Source organism: Oncorhynchus masou, chromosome 20 (assembly GCF_036934945.1).
Source record: "Oncorhynchus masou masou isolate Uvic2021 chromosome 20, UVic_Omas_1.1, whole genome shotgun sequence".
NCBI classification, from domain to species: domain Eukaryota; kingdom Metazoa; phylum Chordata; class Actinopteri; order Salmoniformes; family Salmonidae; genus Oncorhynchus; species Oncorhynchus masou.
The window spans coordinates 12,260,219-12,280,868 of NC_088231.1; the positions used below are offsets into that span (position 1 = coordinate 12,260,219).

Sequence of the window (20,650 nt, forward strand, 5' to 3'; positions counted from 1 at the left end):
TTCTATCCCTCTCTCACTGTCTTCTCCTTCTATCCCTCTCTCACTGTCTTCTCCTTCTATCCCTCTCTCACTGTCTTCTCCTTCTATCCCTCTCTCACTGTCTTCTCCTTCTATCCCTCTCTCACTGTCTTCTCCTTCTATCCCTCTCTCACTGTCTTCTCCCTTCTATCCCTCTCTCACTGTCTTCTCCTTCTATCCCTCTCTCACTGTCTTCTCCTTCTATCCCTCTCTCACTGTCTTCTCCTTCTATCCCTCTCTTGTCTTCTCCTTCTATCCCTTCTCATCCCTCTCTCACTGTCTTCTCCTTCTATCCCTCTCTCACTGTCTTCTCCTTCTATCCCTCTCTCACTGTCTTCTCCCCTTCTATCCCTCTCCCTCTCTTCTCCTTCTATCTGTCTTCTCCCCTTCTATCCCTCTCTCACTGTCTTCTCCTTCTATCCCTCTCTCACTGTCTTCTCCTTCTATCCCTCTCTCACTGTCTTCTCCTTCTATCCCTCTCTCTCTCCCTCTTCACTGTCCCTTCTATCCCTCTCTCACTGTCTTCTCCTTCTATCCCTCTCTCACTGTCTTCTCCTTCTATCCCTCTCTCACTGTCTTCTCCTTCTATCCCTCTCTCATCCCTGTCTTCTCCTTCTATCCCTCTCTCACTGTCTCCCTCTCCCTCACTGTCTTCTCCTTCTATCCCTCTCTCACTGTCTTCTCCTTCTATCCCTCTCTCACTGTCTTCTCCTTCTATCCCTTCTATCCCCTCTATCCCTCTCTCACTGTCTTCTCCTTCTATCCCTCTCTCACTGTCTTCTCCTTCTATCCCTCTCTCACTGTCTTCTCACTTCTATCCCTCCCTCTCACTGTCTTCTCCTTCTATCCCTCTCTCACTGTCTTCTATCCCTCTCACTGTCTTCTTCCCTCTCTCACTGTCTTCTCCTTCTATCCCTCTCTCACTGTCTTCTCTTCTATCCCTCTCCCTCACTGTCTTCTCCTTCTATCCCTCTCTCACTGTCTTCTCCCCTTCTATCCCTCTCTCTTCTCCTTCTATCCCTCTGTCTTCTCCTTCTATCCCTCTCTCACTGTCTTCTCCTTCTATCCCTCTCTCACTGTCTTCTCCTTCTATCCCTCTGTCTTCTCCTTCTATCCCTCTCTCACTGTCTTCTCCTATCCCTTCTATCCCTCTCTCACTGTCTTCTCCTTCTATCCCTCTCTCACTGTCTTCTCCTTCTATCCCTCTCTCACTGTCTTCTCCTTCTATCCCTCTCTCATCCCTCTCCCTCTCTCACTGTCTTCTCCTTCTATCCCTCTCTCACTGTCTTCTCCTTCTATCCCTCTCTCACTGTCTTCTTCTATCCCTCTCTCACTGTCTTCTCCTTCTATCCCTCTCTCACTGTCTTCTCCTTCTATCCCTGTCTTCTCCTTCTATCCCTCTCTCACTGTCTTCTCCTTCTATCCCTCTCTCACTGTCTTCTCCTTCTATCCCTCTCTCACTGTCTTCTCCTTCTATCCCTCTCTCACTGTCTTCTCCTTCTATCCCTCTCTCACTGTCTTCTTCCTTCTATCCCTCTCCCACTGTCTTCTCCTTCTCCCTCTCTCACTGTCTTCTCCTTCTATCCTGTCTTCTCCTTCTATCCCTCTCTCACTGTCTTCTCCTTCTATCCCTCTCTCACTGTCTTCTCCTTCTATCCCTCTCTCACTGTCTTCTCCTTCTATCCCTCTCTCACGGTCTTCTCCTTCTAGCTATCAGTGTTCTGTTTTGTAGCTCTCACACTCACTCACTCACTCACTCACTCACTCACTCACTCACCGTGTTTACGACTAGTCATCCATCCAGCAGCTGCTCTAGCCTGGGTGAAGGGAGGGATTCCATTTGCAGGGCCGCAATCCGCAATCCACAGATCAATACCGTTTGCTCTCTTTGTATTAAACCCATAAATCTGTCCGAGGAGCGATTATGATTGGCTGGAGCGACATTAAACTTCCTTCCCGAGATGGCAACAGGCAATTTATTGGCTCTCGGTCAACTGGAGAAATGTGGTTTGTTGTTATCGGATGATAGATGGGATATCATTTGATCCCTGTGCGTTTTAAATTAGATGCGGTGGGATTTGGTGTAGTAAAATATATGTAATAAAATAAAAGGTTAAATGAAAAACGCTGATTTAATGACCTTCTGATTCTGAAACAATGATTCCCTCGCTGTTACAGTGTTTTTATTTTCTTTGGTTCTGGTGTCAAACGCATTTCAACTCCTGTCGAGCCGTGAATAGAGTGTGACGTACCGTATTTCATGACTAGAGCACATGTGACTATCTAAGATGTTCTACCACCGCCTTTAGTCTAAACGTTCTCCTCTTCCCTCTCTGTCTCTGTCCAGGCTGCTTTGAGTGCTGCGTCAAATGCCTGGGCGTCCTCCCGTATGCCTCTCTCTTCGCCACCATCCTTCTGTACGCTGGGGTGGCACTGTTCTGCGGCTGCGGGCACGAGGCCCTCTCTGGCACCGCCACCATCCTGCAGAACTACTTCGAGGTGGTCCGAGCTCCCATGGAAACCCTGGACGTCTTAACCATGTGAGTGTGGGTGTGTTTGCGTGGGAGGGGCGTCACATTGCCCCCCCCCCCCGCCCTTTTCAAAATGACTCATGGTCTGGTTTGTCAAAACACCTACATGCAGCCTGGAGATGTGTTGAAACTCAATGAGGAGAAGTTGCCTTGGAATTTTCACTTCTTCCTACTCCTTGTCTGCTTCGACCCCTGAAGGAACTAGCCTTGTTAGTGTGGTTACAACAACAGTCTGTGTGTCCTCACATACAAAAAGTGCCCTATTTTGAAAGCTACAGTAACTGTAAAGGGATTGGTTCCAATCTCACCTGTGCTATGACTGGCACGCCTAGTTAACATCTTATCGAGACGCAGTATCCTCGGTCTGCCTAGATAGTAAAATGTACATGTCCCCCAAGCAGTCCCTGGGGATTTCTACTGGAAGTGAGTCACAGTTGCTTAACGGAACATTTCCTTCTCTTTCTTTGTTCTGAAGTGTTTAACCATTGGCGGTGCACAGCTGTCTTGTAAGTGTATACACAACAGTATAACAGTACTGAATAACAGTATAACAGTATAACAGTACACAACAGTACTGAACTGTTGAAGTGCGGGTGAGTCTCACTATACAGTGACTGAAATGACTGCAACTCTTTGTTAAGTGTTAGTGTCAGAGTGGGTGGCAAGGAATAAGTTAGTTCTAAGTATTTCTTAAACTAAAATCATTGTATTTGGGACAAATCATTCACTAAACCCTAAACTTCAACTAAATATTGTAATGGATCATGTGGGAATTGAGCAAGTTGAGATGATTAAACTGCTTGGAGTAACCCTGGATTGTAAACCGTCAAAACACATTGATACAACATTAGCTAAGATGAGGAGAAGTCTGTCCATAATAAAGCGATGTTCTGCCTTCTTAACAACACTGTCAACAAGGCAGGTCATACAGGCTCTAGTTTTGTCGCACCTGACTACTGTTCAGTCGTGTGTTCAGGTGTCACAAAAAAGGACTTGGGAAAATTGCAATTGGCTCAGAACAGGGAAGCACGGCTGGCCCTTGGATGTACACAGAGGGCTAATATTAATAACATGCATATCAATCTCTCCTGGCTCAAAGTGGAAGAGAGATTGACTTCATCACTACTTGTATTTAGAAGAGGTATTGATGTTGAATGCACCGAGGTCTGTCACACAGCTCAGACACCTACACATACCCCACAAGACATGCCACCAGAGGTCTCTTCACGGTCCCCAAGTCCAGAACAGATTATGGGAGGCGCACAGTAATACATAGAGCCATGGCTACATGGAACTCTATTCCACATCAAGTAACTGACGCAAGGAGTAAAATTAGATTTAAAAAACAGATAAAAAGCACCTTATGGAACAACGGGGACTGTGAAGCAACACAAACATAGGCACAGACACCTGCATACACACACACACACGATAGCATACACACTATACACACACCTACACATGGATTCTGTACTGTAGATATGTGGTAGTGGTGGAGTAGGGGCCTGAGGGTACACAGTGTGTTGTGAAATCTGTAAATGTATTGTAATGTTTTTAAAATGGTATAAACTGCTTTCATTTTGCTGGACCCCAGGAAGAGCAGCTACTGCCTTGGCAGGTGGATTTATCAGTTGTTTGATCATGAATATGTGTCTGAGTGGGAGGGAGGGAGATTTTTCCCTGACGCAGCACACTGACGGAGATCGATTTTTCCACTCCTGTGTGGATTCCAATATCATGTGTGTGTGTGTGTGTGTGTGTGTGTGTGTGTGTGTGTGTGTGTGTGTGTGTGTGTGTGTGTGTGTGTGTGTGTGTGTGTGTGTGTGTGTGTGTGTATGTGTTTGTACGTCTGCGTGATGTCTTGGCACGGGGCCGTTGGGGGATTTAAGCCCTCTAAAATTACTCTGGGTTGGTCCGGGGGCACCTGCTCACCGGAACTCCACCTGCCGAGAGGGAGGGAGGGAGGGAGGGGGTGTGTGCTAGTGAATGCAAGTGTGTGTGTGTGCTTCTACTAGATGTTGGAAATGGTGGGAGATTGTGACATGAGCAGTAGATCTGGCCTAACTGATGTAACTGGGCTTTCTATACTGATACAACAGGGCTTTTTATACTGATGTAACTGGGCATTTTATACTGATGTAACTGGGCTTTCTATACTGATGTAATGGGGCTTTCTATACTGATGTAACTGGGCTTTCTATACTGATGTAACTGGGCTTTCTATACTGATACAACAGGGCTTTCTATACTGATGTAACTGGGCATTTTATACTGATGTAACTGGGCTTTCTATACTGATGTAATGGGGCTTTCTATACTGATGTAACTGGGCTTTCTATACTGATGTAACTGGGCTTTCTATACTGATACAACAGGGCTTTCTATACTGATGTAACTGGGCATTTTATACTGATGTAACTGGGCTTTCTATACTGATGTAATGGGGCTTTCTATACTGATGTAACTGGGCTTTCTATACTGATACAACAGGGCTTTTTATACTGATGTAACTGGGCATTTTATACTGATGTAACTGGGCCTTCTATACTGATGTAACTGGGCTTTCTATACACTTTCTAGGCCACTAATATGTGGTGTGTGCCGTACTAGATGTGAAATTCATTGAGGGTACAAAACAAATACGGTTTACACCTCTATAAAATCATCTTTATCAGAGGAAAGCTTGTGAAATCAACCCATTGTGTTTGTCTAATACTATCTCCGAAATATTTTCCTAACCTGGAGGGATGGAGCTAACCCTAACTTTCCTACCCAGGTTCTTTCTGGGACATTAGAGCTTTTTTACATAACCCTACAGAATTAAACACACAAGTCATTGGCTAAATGAGAGCTTATCCACTAGTCCAAGCAAGGGAAAAATGCAGAATGACTGGAAGCAAACTGACTGCAGTATACAGTCAGAATACTGTCTGTCACTGCTGGAAGTAATATAATTTGTAGTCAAATGCACTTGGACTACAAATGGGGCTGCTGGGCCTAAAAACATGTCATAGTGAAGTACTGTACTAAATGGTCTGCGCACTCAATGCACACATGTATTGTTTAGCAATGTTTTGATTCCAAAAATAGATCTTTGTAAGTTCCTGTCATAGAGATCCTATTAAATGAATATTTCATTAGTATTCTAATCCCTAGTTCTATGGTTCCTGGGAATGAAACCGCTAGTCTTGGTGTGCTAGCCACACCAACTGAGTGATCCCATCGCTCTGCTCCTGTCTCTCTGTCTTCCTCCGCAGGATTGACATCTTGAAGTATGTCATCTACGGCGTGGCGGCGGCATTCTTCGTCTACGGCATCCTGCTGATGGTGGAGGGCTTCTTCACCACCGGCGCCATCAGGGACCTGTACGGAGACTTCAAGATCACCGCCTGCGGACGGTGCGTCTCCGCCTGGGTAAGAAACACACTTAAATCAACCCCTATCCTATGCGCCCTATCAGCTCCCTTTATTTCTGAAGGCGTTGGATAGGTATAATAAGTATTAGGGTAGACAATTAGGACACATGTTTCTGGAGGAAGTACACGAGAGACGGGATTAGAGATCTGGTGATGGAGAATTTACAGCTTAAGATGTCTCTTTGAATTATGGCCCAATGCTAATGACAGCTGATGAGCCAGTCAGCCTTCTACTGACTTATAACTGTCATCTTCTCTCTCTCTCTCTATTGGGCCTATCCCTCACTTCCTTCTCCTCCTTCCTCCCTTTCTTCCCCTCCCTCTCTCTTCCTAATGGACCGTCCTTCTCCTCCTTCCTCCCTTTCTTCCCCTCCCTCTCTCTTCCTAATGGACCGTCCTTCTCCTCCTTCCTCCCTTTCTTCCCCTCCCTCTCTCTTCCTAATGGACCGTCCTTCTCCTCCTTCCTCCCTTTCTTCCCCTCCCTCTTCTCTTCCTAATGGACCGTCCTTCTCCTCCTTCCTCCTCTTCCTAATGGACTTCCCCTCCCTCTCTCTTCCTAATGGACCGTCCTTCTCCTCCTTCCTCCCTTCTTCCCCTCCCTCTTCTTCCTAATGGACCGTCCTTCTCCTCCTTCCTCTCTTTCTTCCCCTCCCTCTCTCTTCCTAATGGACCGTCCTTCTCCTCCTTCCTCCCTCTTCTTCCCCTCCCTCTCTCTTCTTTCTAATGGACCGTCCTTCTCTTCCTTCTCTTCCTCTCTCTCTTTCTCCCTCTCTCTTTCTAATGGACCGTCCTCTCTTCTTCTCTAAATGGACCGTCCTTCTCTTCCTTCTCATCCTCCTCTCTCTCTTCCCTCCCTCTCTTTCTAATGGACCGGACTTCTCTTCCTTCTCTCCTTCCTCTTCCCTCCCTCTCTCTTTCTAATGGACCGTTCCTCTCCTCTTCCTCCCTCCCTCTCTCTTTCTAATGGACCGTCCTTCTCTTCCTTCTCCTCCTTCCTAATGGACCGTCCTCTCCTCTTTCCCTTCCCTCCCTCTCTTTCCTAATGGACCGTCCTTCTCCTCCTTCCTTCCCTCTCTTCCCCTCCCTCTCTCTTCCTAATGGACCGTCCTTCTCCTCTCTCCTCCTCCTCCCTCCCTCTTCTTCCTAATGGACCGTCCTTCTCTTCCTTCTTCCTCCTTCCTTCCCCTCCCCTCTCTTCCTAATGGACTCTCTTTCTAATGGACCGTCCTTCTCTTCCTCTTCCTCCCCCTCCCTCTCTCTTTCTAATGGACCGTCCTTCTCTTCCTTCTTCTCCTTCTTCTCCTTCCTCTCTCTTTCCCTCCCTCTCTCTTCCTAATGGACCGTCCTTCTCTTCCTTCTTCTCCTTCCTCTCTCTTTCCCTCCCTCTCTCTTTCTAATGAACCTTCCTTCTTCTCCTTCCTCTCTCTTTCCCTCCCTCTCTCTTTCTAATGGACCATCCTTTACTTCCTTCTCCTCCTTCCTCTCTCTCTTCCCCTCCCTCTCTCTTTCTAATGGACCATCCTTCTCTTCCTTCTCATCCTTCCTCTCTCTCTTTCCCTCCCTCTCTCTTTCTAATGAACCTTCCTTCTCCTTCCTCTCTCTTTCCCTCCCTCTCTCTTTCTAATGGACCATCCTTTACTTCCTTCTCCTCCTTCCTCTCTCTCTTCCCCTCCCTCTCTCTTTCTAATGAACCTTCCTTCTTCTCCTTCCTCTCTCTTTCCCTCCCTCTCTCTTTCTAATGGACCATCCTTTACTTCCTTCTCATCCTTCCTCTCTCTCTTTCCCTCCCTCCTCTTTCTAATGAACCTTCCTTCCTAATGGACCATCCTTCACTTCCTTCTCATCCTTCCTCTCTCTCTTCCCCTCCCTCTCTCTTCCTAATGGACTATCCTTCTCCTTCTCATCCTTCTCCTCCTTCCTTCCTTCTCTTTCTAATGGACTGTCCTTCTCTTCCTTCTCCTCCTTCCTTCCTTCCTCACTCTCTTCTCTTCCCTCTCTTTACCCCCTCCCTCATTTCCTTCTGTGCTCTTCTCTAACATTCTCACTTTTCCTCTGTCTCTGATGAACCATTCCCTCTTGTGTCCTCCGTTTCTTCCTGCAGTTCATTATGTTGACCTATATCTTCTTCCTGGCCTGGTTGGGTGTGACAGCCTTCACCTCGCTGCCCGTCTTCATGTACTTCAACATCTGGACCATCTGTCAGAACACCACTGTGGTGGAGGGGGCCAACCTCTGCCTGGACCTGCGCCAGTTTGGTAAGGGCGGTCCCGGGTGGCGCCGCCATCCATTCACACCACTGTTGCCATTCACAGTATACGTACACAGTCACTGACACTGGCAGTGGTTAACCAGGGCTTTGCTGGTTTATTTCCAGTTGTTTGTTTGTTTGTGTTCTATCATGAATGTGGATAAGATGTCTGACAAGACGATGACCTATAGAGCATACTATACTGAATAGTGCGTCGTTTAGTCTGCTCACATCGCGGGCACACAATTCAATCAGTATTTTTTTACATTTCATTGCAGCTATTTAATGCTCCTGAAGGAGATCTATTTTACAGCCCTTTAACATGAGTGTTTGTTGTAACTCGCCGCAGTAGCTGTTGTTAGGTCTCTGTGGATCGAAGCGCCTGCCAAGCTAAGTCACTTGAAATGTAAATGTGAACTGGATTGTTGTTTTCTCTCGCAGGCATGGTAACTATCGGGGAGGAGAGGAAGGTGTGCACGGGCTCCGAGAAGTTCTTTAAGATGTGTGAGTCTAACGAGGTAAGGATGTGTGCGTGTGGCTGGGGAGGGATGAAGGGGGAGGCGAGGTTCTGATGGCTGTGAACTTTAGTGATCGCCGCACCTCAGGGGTTAGGCTCCTCTCTCACATTGAAGGCTGTCTGTCCATAGAGTTGGAATAAGTTTTCTCAAATCATAAATGCTTTAGGAAAGTGTTTCCCGATCCTGGCTCTGGGGAACAAAATGCACTTTTTGGCTTTTGCCCTAACGCTCACACACTTGATTCAACCAATCAACTCATCGTCAAGCCTTTGATTTGAGTTAGGTGTGTCAGTGTTAGGTCCAAAAACACAACACGTGCACCCCTTTGAGACCCCAGGACTAGGATTGGGAACACTGCTATAGGGTTCCTCTGTCTTTTTAAATGGTGGTTTGTGTGAGTGTGATGAGTGTAGTGGCGCTACCAGATTTCTATGGGGTATGAACTTTAACCTCTTGTGGAAAGGGAACAAAAAACTTAGCATTAATAAAGATTAGCCTGTCTTTTTGTTGAACATTTATCCTCCTTTATCCTTTTGTCCTCCGTTTAATTCCCTTTAAAAAAGTGAGCTAATGTTGCACTGGGACAAATCTTAACACGTCTTGCCCTATCTCACTCTCAAAGCAACCGCTCTGTGATTAGGTTTTTTAATCTCAACATGACCTGGAAATATTGTAAACACAGACATGACAAGTTGGAACGATGCTTTGCGTCCCATTTTGAATACCAACAAAACAAGCACCGATGTTGTTAGTTGTCTCCATTTCCTGGTGACTAATAAAGCTGTGTTGTGTCTGATTGTCTTTCAGCTGGACATGACGTTCCACTTGTTCGTCTGTGCCCTGGCTGGGGCTGGAGCTGCAGTCATCGCCATGGTGAGACAATGACAGCTCTACTTTATGCCTCAGGGTTGAGTGACCTGCCTATTGGTCCTTAAATGTGTGTTGATAGCATCGCCACTCTGTTCCCTCCCCTCTGTCTGAACACATAAAGCTAGGCAGGCAGGGTAAACCTCAGTGGGAGAGGATTGTCTTGTTGTGTGGGGACATACCAAAGGTTATGCTGCTAGGGATTCAAGAGATTGGTAATCGGGAGGAAAAATTGACTGTTGTTTAGGCTGCTGCCTTTGAATGAGGTCCTCCCAGTGTTAAGAGCGAGGCAGATCGAGAAAGTGCAAAACAGAGACAGAGTGATCGAGTGATAGACAGACAGAGAGAGACATTGAGTGATTGAGAGAGAGAGAGAGAGAGAGAGACACAGAGAGTAAGACATAGTGACAGAGTGAGAGAGAGAGAGAGAGAGAGAGAGAGAGAGAGTGAGAGAGAGAGAGAGACACACACAGAGAGTAAGACATAGCGACAGAGAGTGAGAGAGAGAGTGAGAGAGAGTGAGAGAGAGAGAGAGAGAGAGAGAGAGAGAGAGAGAGAGAGAGAGAGAGAGAGAGAGACACAGAGTAAGACATAGCGACAGAGAGAGAGAGAGAGAGAGAGAGAGAGAGCTGTTGATTAGAGGGAGGTGTTACCCTAGCGATGGAGAAGCACAGGGTGCAGTTGCCATGGAAACTGGGGAAGAAGAAAGGGGCTTGTTGAGAGCAGCTAAGTGATGGTGAGGACTGGAGCAACCATCTTCACTGGAGAAGACTGCTGCGTCTGTAGCCAGGGTGGAAAGATACACATTTAATGAAGGCTGTTATTCGGTATCTAGTTCCTTTTTAAACCAAAACATATGTTCACAGTGAAAATAACAGAGAAATGTTTTGTCGAAACATCAATGACACCAGTTTCTTATGGTTTGGTTGTCATCAACTAGATATGTCCATAACAGCTTCCTGTTAGCACAAAATATAAACAACGTCATACATTTCCAGTCCTTAGACCCATGACGTAATGTTTTAAATCTACAAAATAGGACCTTGTTGCTGCATTGTCTGAGGACTATAAAAGACAAGAGTAAATGAAATGGTAATCAATTTGGGCGGGAGTGGCTCTTCACAACACAAAGTCTGTATCTGTGGTCCAACTGTGTGCTCTTTGGCCACCCAGTGGATGTCTATGGTAATACACAAGGGGATGACTCACCGAAGTGTGTTCGTGTTAGTTCTCACCGAGAGCTAAGGTTTAGAAAACAGGTAAGAAATCAATTTGCATAGACAGTATTGATGTACCATCTTCTCGTCCAATATTTTCTGTGATAAATTATCTTAGATCATTGTGAGATTGTATGAAGGAAGTACTGTCTGTATCTCCAACTTGGATCTATCTTGGTGAGTCTGTTTATTCATGATGAGTTTGGGTCATGTCATTATATAACAAAAGAATATAATAACCTATTTATCCCAAGTTTAGGGAATTCGTTAGGCATGTTAATCTTCACATCATCATTACAACACAATATCATCAATAGATACATGTCATACACTGGACCAGAGGCGTGCAGGTGTTTTTCTTTATTTAATTACCTCATAACTACTTCTTCAGAACCTCTGCAGCAGATGCTCTGGTTGGCTGATCACTGACACTTCACTGCCACTCAGTGGAGAAAAGAGTTACTGCAGAAACACATCAGGGATATTAGGTCGGGCGCTCAACGCAGTCGCCACCTGTTTCAGTCCTTCTTCTTCCATTTGGTGCCTAATGAACGCGACTCAGAGTCCAATAACTGCTTCTCTCCTTTTCTCTTCCTCTCTGGTCCGATGAGGAACAGGCGTCAGCTGCCACGGTCCTTATCCGTAACAATGTCCTCCTGACGTCTCAGAGTCTGGGCAAATACTGCACCCGCTTCTGACGGGGGCCTATCGGTTGGCCCATCACCTTTACCCCTGACCTCAGTGGTCTCAGTGACATCACTGTACGCCGTCAGGAGCTGAGAGGAGCCGACCGCCTCGATATCAACATGGCCGAACTGAACTCTGAACCTAGGAGCTTAGGGGTCGCCCCCAAAGCATCGCCAGCTCTGTCATCAGTCACGTCACATGATTCTGTTATTATTAACTAAAATATGCTTTGCTGGCACCACTGATCATAATAACCAAGCCCCTCTGGTTGCTATCGTGGGTATATTGATAACCGGGCTCTCCTGTCACGCCCCGTTCACCTGACTAGCACAACTGCTGACACAGCCGTAATAGACACAGAGCTCACTAAAGAATAAGGTTGATCAACTAATCCATCCCTTAAAGTTTGGTTGGTTTGTTTTCGGTTTGAAACCAGTGAAGGCACAGTGCCACTAAACGACCTGCTTTGAGTTTTTGGTTACAGCTTTGTCTAATCATCTAACTAACTATGTTTCAGCCTAATTCATTAACAATCCCCCCACTAACATCCCTGTAACCCATGTGTCCCTCTAATACAGGTCCACTACCTAATGGTACTGTCTGCTAACTGGGCCTACGTGAAGGACGCGTGTCGGATGCAGAAGTACGAGGACATCAAGTCCAAGGAGGAGCAAGAGCTCCACGACATCCACTCCACTCGCTCTAAAGAGCGTCTCAATGCCTACACCTAAAGCACACGACCCGTCCCGTCCCCCTATCCTTCCCTCCCTCTCCGACACACACACACACGTCCATGACACACACGCAGCAGAACACACACAGAAACCACACAAGCTATTCAATGTCTGGTGTTTATGTTCGTAGGGGCACAAGTGTAAGGGGGGGGGGGGGGGGTGGTGTCGTGTTGTGGGTGGTTTCGACTCCACTAAGCTTACGGGTGTGATGAGGCGTTCCTACGGGATACCGTGCGTCTTCTCTGACCAACCCTTCTTTCCTGTATTGAGATTTCCTTTGTATTTCTCCTCCTCTTTACTCCTCTGTTTCTTCTTCTCATACCCTCGTCTTTCTCCTCTTTCTCCTCTTCTACCTCTTCCCCTCTTCTTTTCCCCCTTTGCATTTTGTATATTAGTAGTAGCACATCTTTTTACAATGTGTCATTGCTTTTTACCATGTTGTTCTATATCTCGACGTCGAGATATAGTGCTTCCATTTATTTATGTTTGGTTTTAGGAGCGGTCGGGCTGGGGGCTGTTGAGTTTTTATCGCTTTTTAATTCACATTTACGCGTAATTTATATTTATACGTTCCTAAACACTCGTCATCCAACGGAGCTCCAATCATACATAGGTTTTAACATCCATTTTTATTTCAACATATCCACTTAACAAGACCAAAATGGGACCGAACTTGTATCATTTACAGGTCAATTACAGCATAATAAGCTTCCGCAACAGGAAGCATCGCCGGTATAAAAACTATGTACAGAATCTTTTTTTTTAGAAAATTCTTTATTGGTTGGGAGTGCCAGGGATTCTCAAACAGAACAAAGTACCTTCAAGTGACTTTTTACATATTGCTATAACTGTAGCTTGGCCTGTCAGAAACATATGCTAGCTTTGTTGAGTAGCCTAGTCATTGAAATTGTCTGTCAATAATAATAGTGTTCTGAAACTGTGAAAAGAAAACAGTTGTTTGAGTGGCTAGTCAGTAGAGTGATGAAGATGATGATGATGATATGTAGTATAAGGAGGAAGAAGAAGAGGCTTGTGGGAATGACATGACGTAGAAATTCATCTGATTAGAATGGCCTTTCAGGATCTTGCCGTGGGGGAAACTCTGTAGAAAACCACTTTTCTCATTCATCACAAGCCATAACTCACATGCAAAATAACATTTTACAGGTTTCATTTGTATATGTTTTAATCTTCAACTTTTTAAATGCAAGTTATTAGAAGAAAAAATACGAGATGTTTTTTTTTGTCAGTATTCTGCTCTGTATATATATCTACGGTATATAAATATATACATATATGTGAGACACTTCAATTTCAGGTCATTCATTTCATTGGTCAAAGTTTGGTGATATTCTTGTGAACGTCCATTTCAGAGATACCAGTGAAATAAATATGGTAACAGAATCTAGACGGCAAGCGGATGAACAAGCTTTAGGCCTGAAACGGCCGTATTGCTACACGTGGAAAAAGTTGAACATCACATTGAGAGATAACTGAACCGTCTGCAGGGTTGGGTTCAATTCCATTTATGTCCTGTCAATTCAGGAAATAAACGGACATTTTTGCAGAATTTACTGAATTGAAAAAAAAACTGACCCAAACCCTGACTGTCTGTGAAGCTATACTAAAAAACATGAAATGTCAATAAAACATTAAAACCATATTACTCTTGAGTATGGACCAAACTTTGTCTCAACTCTTTCTACTACTCTAGTTTTGCAGTACAGCGTTTCATCATTCCGTTGCTAAAAAAAAGAACAAAAATGTCTCGGTGCACTTATTCAACCATCGTGAGCTCTTTCTTGGTGTTACGTGCGTTTGGATTTGAAGCTGAATCTCTGTACTGTAGTCATGCAACGTTTGGTTATTAACCAAGAAAAAAATGACTTGTATTATCTAGTTAAAAAGAACCGTGAATCTAGGTGTTATTTGTGGCATGGTTATGCATTCAGTGGTAATAGTTTTTAACTGATTCAAAAAGTTTTTAAAAATCCTCTCTCTTCATCATTTTCATTTCTCATTTTTACGCTTGGACTGTCTGAGTCAACTGATTTCTTATATGTGCAGCATTGCGGTTCCTACGCTAACAGTATTATGCTACGTAAACAAATAGCCTATTAGGTTGTCGTGAATTATTTTGTTTCCCTTCCTCCTTTGGTTTGTCATATTCCTTTTTGAAAGCCCTGTCTTATAAAACAGATGCTACTTGTTCTGATGTTGCGTATTCACTTCTTCAGTATTAACCTGACAATGCTTTCCGCTTTCTCCTCCCATATTAGTCTTTTGTACTTTCACTAAGAATGCTTTGTAGCAGGCTGTACGATTCTTCATGATCTGTTTTGTACATGTGCCAATGGCTTAAACAGTGGCTTTTTTTTTAACTGTAGGAACAAACTTGCTTGCGTTAAATAAAATACACTTGTGTACTTGTTAATAATTAAACCCCCGAGTCCATTTCTTTATTTATGTATTTATGTCAGAGCTGTATATGTATATGTATATACCTGTATACCCACTGGGCACACGTCACTTCAACGTCTAGTTCTGATTTTCTGATTTACCTGAATTTGAGTTTTGATTTACCTGAATTCAATGTGAAATCAACAAAAACACGTTACCATGTCATTGGATTTAGGTTTAGAGTTGGGTGAAAAAGGAGTAAATTCCCTTACGTTGATGACTTACGTTGATGACTTACTTTGATGACTTTGATGACTTACGTTGATGACTTACTTTGATGACTTACTTTGATGACTTACGTTGATGACTTTTTGCGAATCCAATCAGTTTTCCACGTTGATTCAACATCATCACATTTTTTTATTTTATTATGTGGAAACAACATCGATTCAACCAGATTTTGCCCAGTGGGTATGTACATGCCTACAAGGATTCCGTTTATACACACCTCTGGCAATGTGCATGGAATAGAAATAGATTTACCTTATTAGCAGAAGAAGAAAGTGGACCTTACATAATGATGATGATGTTATAGCTCTTGCAAATATCTTTCTGAACCCATTTATGCAATGCAGGTGTGTTTGAAGACTGTCCAAAACACACACATCACCTAAGGCAGTTTCCATCCATCCACACAAATAGAATGGCCTTACTATACCCCACTATACCAGATAACTTGGCTTGAAGAAGAGTGCATGATATCATATCACAAACATTCACCGGCCTGGGGGAACATTATGCATGCTCTCGCTACACTGGCTAACCTTTACCTGTGGCATTTAAATAGCATATTACATTTGTACAGTGTACCAAATGAAAACGTGTTCAGGAAACTCTTAACTAACCCCGGTGAACTTCTCATCCTGAGCAGATAGACTGAAGCCCTTGGGCCAATCAAAGACAGCCAGAGTCTGACCTTAAGGTAGTGTGCGAAGAGAAACAAGCCTCGATCAGATATAGACTAGAGCATCTTAGATGACATTCACCATGTCACAGAAAGGCTAGACCGAGTGTGCGTCTGAAATGGCACCCTATTCCCTATACAGTGCAATACTTTTCACTAGGGCTCTAGTCAAAAATAGTGCACTAGGGATTAGGGTGCCATTTTGGGATCATTGCAGTGTATACCAGAGGATCACATCCTTTGAATCAGACATATGTGACATGTAACGTACATGTGTGTGTCTTATCCCCTAATTTCCAAACATGACTTCAGCACATTTAACAGTTTGGTGGTGGTGAAGGTATCCATGTTTAATAGGTCTTACAGGGGAGTGAAGGTATCCATGTTTAGTAGGTCTTAAAGGGGAGTGAAGGTATCCATGTTTAATAGGTCTTACAGGGGAGTGAAGGTATCCATGTTTAGTAGGTCTTACAGGGGAGTGAAGATATCCATGTTTAGTAGGTCTTAAAGGGGAGTGAAGGTATCCGCGTTTAATAGGTCTTAAAGCGGAGTGAAGGTATCCGTGTTTAATAGGTCTTACAGGGGAGTGAAGGTATCCATGTTTAATAGGTCTTACAGGGGAGTGAAGGTATCCATGTTTAGTAGGTCTTACAGGGGAGTGAAGGTATCCATGTTTAGTAGGTCTTAAAGGGGAGTGAAGGTATCCATGTTTAATAGGTCTTACAGGGGAGTGAAGGTATCCATGTTTAATAGGTCTACAATTCTGTTGGGTTTTTCACGCTCAGCAGTTTCCTGTGTGTATCAAGAATGGTCTACCACCCGAAGGACATCCAGCCAACTTCACATAACAGTGGGAAGCATTGGAGTCAACATGGGCCAGCATCCCTGTGGAACACTTTTGACACCTTGTAGAGGCCATTCCCCACCGAATTGAGGCTGTTCTGAGGGCAAAGATGTGTGGTTGCCAGTTTAAGTCTTGGGTCTGTTAGTCTGCAGAAGTGAGCTAGCAACTGATATCAAATCCTAGATGCCTGCATTTGTGCACTTGAGCAAAGCACTTAACCACAACAACTGCTCTTCTCTCATTGATCGAGACAGGTGTCTGTCATCATGACATGCAGCACTTTGGGGTGGACCCACCTGTCTCAATCAATTAGAGAAGATTACAAAAAGACAAGATGGCAGCATACACGTTGTTGAGTTGCTTCATGTAGGGAAAAACATTTATTTTAATAACTGAGCATTTTCTAAATTCAAACTGACCCCTGCAACTGGACATGGACATTTCGAGACTCTAGTTTCCACAAATTGAGGACAAAGATAGTATCGAAAATACCAACCAGCTTTGTTGAAAAATCTCTGCCGACATTTTGTATAGGCAAGCATGTAACTCCCAGTATAATGGTTACCCCAAAAAATTGTTAAATCACATTATCTGGTGTTAAAATCTGTAGCTAGCTGGTGAGGAAACTAATATGACCTGGCAACTGGATACAACCCAGACCTGCCAGGACCATCTACTGAACAATACCTTGGGGAACCAATGGATGAGATCACAGACTGGAGACTGCAGAGACTTAAGTTAGTTCCCCCAGTTTATAATGTAGAACTTTTATTGTTGTCTCCTTTGGAAACTTGGTTTTCAGTGTTGTCTTGTGTTCGTGAGTAAGAACAACAACAGCTAGTTGATGCTGACAATTGTTTTGTGGATGACAGAAAGTGTGTGCAATAATAGCTCTAACCAGTTGGTGGCAGTAACAGCCTGTGTAAGACTTGACTTCTCTGAACAATGAAAGCTCGTCTCAACTGTCGATGAACAATTGATCTGGGTGGCTCTGGCGAAGCACCAAAAGACACGCTTCCAAACACACTCTATCACTACTGACAGTGATGCATTGAAACCTAATGAAACTATTCAGGAAATAAATGGAAGCCTAAGCCCTCCTTTTATTGCATGAATTATGAGCATGAGCTTTCATTGGCCAGTTTTGGAGCAGGAGCTTTTGGGATAAATGGATGTTTTAAGAGATGTGACTGTGAATGGTAATGTGTGTGTGTGCACGTCTGTCTGTCTGTCTGTCCGTCCGTCCGTCCGTCTGTCTCTGTGCGTGTGTGTGTGTTCAGTGCCACTCTTCAGTGCTACTGTTCTCCACCCGCTCATCATTAGGGAGACATCAGGGGATGGAGAGATGGACAGGAATGCAGGTAGAATAGCACAGTAGGTGTACCACAGTGTACTGCCCCAATGTATTGCTAAATTCACTCTGAGTCAAGGCATACTGGGACTCAATGTGAAAAGTATCGATGTGAAAAGTAACACAAACGTGCCATAGGTCAAGCATCCCAAAAGTTCAGCTTCATTCCTGAGCGATTTAAGAATAGCACCCGGCCTCAACATGTATACTATTCTGCCCCGTGCAGCGCCGCTGACCTCCGTAACAATCCTAACCAGCCCCAGTACTGTAGGTAGGAAGGTTAAAAAGAATTATAGAAAATCAGATGCTTTTCTTCTTCATCTTCAGTTCTTCCACAGTCATCATTTGTGTTGCTGTTGAATGTAAAGTAGCTTCCACAGCTGTCTGGTTGCATGTACAGGTTAGACATTTGACTGCATTACCGCGCTGAGTTTGTTATGTTTTGACAGGTGTGCCATCTTGTTTCACAGGAGAGTGCTGAAATCATAGAGAGCTCCATAGTGACTGGAGTTTGAGGTCAAAGGGTGGTTTAAGGACATGCATAGTACTGCTATGCTTTTCTCCCCCGTGGTGTCTGGCTATGTGTTGGGTCACTTTGAAAACTAAAGGGAGGGTAGAGTGCTTACTGCTGTTCACGTTCAATACACTGGAGAGGGAGGGTGGGCACTTACATTGACATTTGCTGGGGCACAGATCTATGTTCAGACGGAAAGCATGGTGAACATAGCTGAAGTTGTTGCTGCCTCTCGTCTGAGGTGCTGTCACCTACCAAAAGCAGGCTGAACTGTCAATCATAACAAAGAAGAAAATGTGAAGGAATGTAGAAGACAAAAAAAGAAAGTATCCTCAAAGGTCATCAACAGCGACAAGAAGGCTCAGAGTCATCAAACCTTTAGAATGGCCTGAGACAGACATCCCTATGTGCCAATGAAGCATTTTATAGTGTACAGTATGTCTCTATGGCCTCAATAGCCTCTACCTTTGAGTGAGGGTTCCATTCAAATGCTAGTCAGTGTGACAGAACAGTGTCTCTGCTGACGACCAGAATTGCCTGGTCTCAAAATAGAAAATATTAAGTAGACAAGCCCCCTATATAGTGCACTACTTTGAACCAGGGCCGTCTTGTCAAAAGTGGTGCACTATACAGGAAATAGGGTGCCATTTCAGATGCAATCTTTGAGTGATGAAAGTTTGTTACTTCGCTCAGGGTCAGAAGTGTCTGGTCTCCGGACTGAAAATAGAAGAGCGTACATTCTTCAGGCTCCCTATCAGTCAGTGATGATAGGGGCTAAGTATTGTATTGTGTTCACTGCTGAGTAAAGACACGACCTTGAGGAAGTGTAGGGAGAGAGAAACAACATTGATTTTGTCACGTGTGCTTGCCTCCAGCAGCCGGTGTCGACTTAACACCGGAGCTGAATACAAAGCGTATCCCGATGGTAGTGTTTCAGTGAAGCAGTAGAGCAGCAATACCCAGGCAGAGCAGATATAATCCACTCTGCTGTCAACTCCAATCGCCAATTCCCTTCTGTATATGCAGGCATGAACACACACACACACACACACACACACACACACACACGGTCTGTTATGATAAAAGCATCACACGGGACTGATTCGCACGCCTCATCCCCTTATCTCGCTCCCTCGTGTCATGAATTATGCAGAGGTGGCTTTGTCTCAATAATATCATAAACAGTTTCCAATGAATCCCGGAACATATTCCAGTCTGTGCTAGCGAACCTGTAGCTTAGTAGCCACTTCATCGGACCACTTCCGTGTGTCACTGGTACTTCCTGTTTGAGTTTTTGCTTGTAAGCAGGAATCAAGTGGATATAGTTATGGTCAGATTTTCCAAATGGAGGGTGAGGGAGAGTAAAGGTGATGTATAGCTTTTTTGGCTGTAGTGATTAGGGTAAGACAGATTTCAGTTTCCCTGCGTTAAAATCACTGGCCACTAGGAGTGACGCCTCTGGATGAGCATTTTCTTGTCCATTTTCTTGTCCACTTGTCCATTTTCTTGTCCATTTCTTGTTCGTGCCAGCATCGGTTTGTGGTGCTAAATAGGCGGCTACAATAAATATAGATTAAAACCCTCTTGGTCAATAGTATGATCTAAAGCTTCTCATGAGGTATTCTAAGTCAAAGAGACGCTCACCTCCCCCCTTGAGCATTACCCATCTCTGCCGTTCTGTACTGCCGATGCATAGAACATCTAGCAAGATGTATATTATGTCCTTGTTCAGGCACGACTCAGAGTAACATAGGATATGTTAAAGTTGTTCAGGTCCCGTTGATAGGATAGTCTCAAACAGAGCTTGTCCAGTTTGTTCTCTCATGATTGTACATTTGCCAATAGAACGGAGCGTAGAATCTGTTTATGAACTCATCAGGGTGCCCGCACGTTGGCCTCTCTTAAGCCACCTTTTTCTTTTCCGACTCTCTGGGATTAGGGCACGAACCAGGGTGAGCAGTATGTCCTGCGCCTCCAACTTGACGAAGTAGAAATATTCATCAAAAACCAGGTTAGTTATCATTCTTTTCAGTAGTAGGAAGATGGCGGAAACATGATGTAACAAAAAATATTGAAAAAACCCAACAAAAAAATTCTGAATTGGCTATCCATTGCAGGTATGACCCCAAACACCCAGAAAAGGCTACTCTCCTTGTTATCCTCACATATAATCCTGATAGGTATCAGTCTGGTGTTTTCTGTAATGACCTTAGTGATCACTGTTTGAAGGCTTGTGTTTGTAATGCTCAGTTAAACAACCTGTCCTTATTTATTATAGACGCTTGCTGAAAACCTTTAATGAGCAAACCTTCCTTCATGACCTGCAAATAGTCTGGGTAGC

At 44.3% G+C, this 20,650-nt stretch overlaps 1 protein-coding gene across 3 annotated transcripts in view; it reads left to right on the forward strand.

Annotated features, from left to right (window-relative positions):
* Positions 1-14,678, forward strand: part of LOC135506980 (neuronal membrane glycoprotein M6-a-like) — a 76,265-nt gene extending 61,587 nt beyond the window's left edge. For 2 of the 3 annotated variants that reach the window (XM_064926425.1, XM_064926424.1), the window contains exons 2-7: positions 2,366-2,558; positions 5,807-5,963; positions 8,067-8,220; positions 8,655-8,731; positions 9,539-9,604; positions 12,081-14,678. In XM_064926425.1, the coding sequence (XP_064782497.1) occupies positions 2,366-2,558; positions 5,807-5,963; positions 8,067-8,220; positions 8,655-8,731; positions 9,539-9,604; positions 12,081-12,233 (800 nt within the window). In that variant the 3' untranslated portion in view covers positions 12,234-14,678. Of the gene's footprint in view, positions 1-2,365; positions 2,559-5,806; positions 5,964-8,066; positions 8,221-8,654; positions 8,732-9,538; positions 9,605-11,432 lie in introns of all 3 variants that reach the window. The other variant, XM_064926426.1, reaches the window with a different exon arrangement.
* Positions 14,679-20,650: the final 5,972 nt, after the last annotated feature.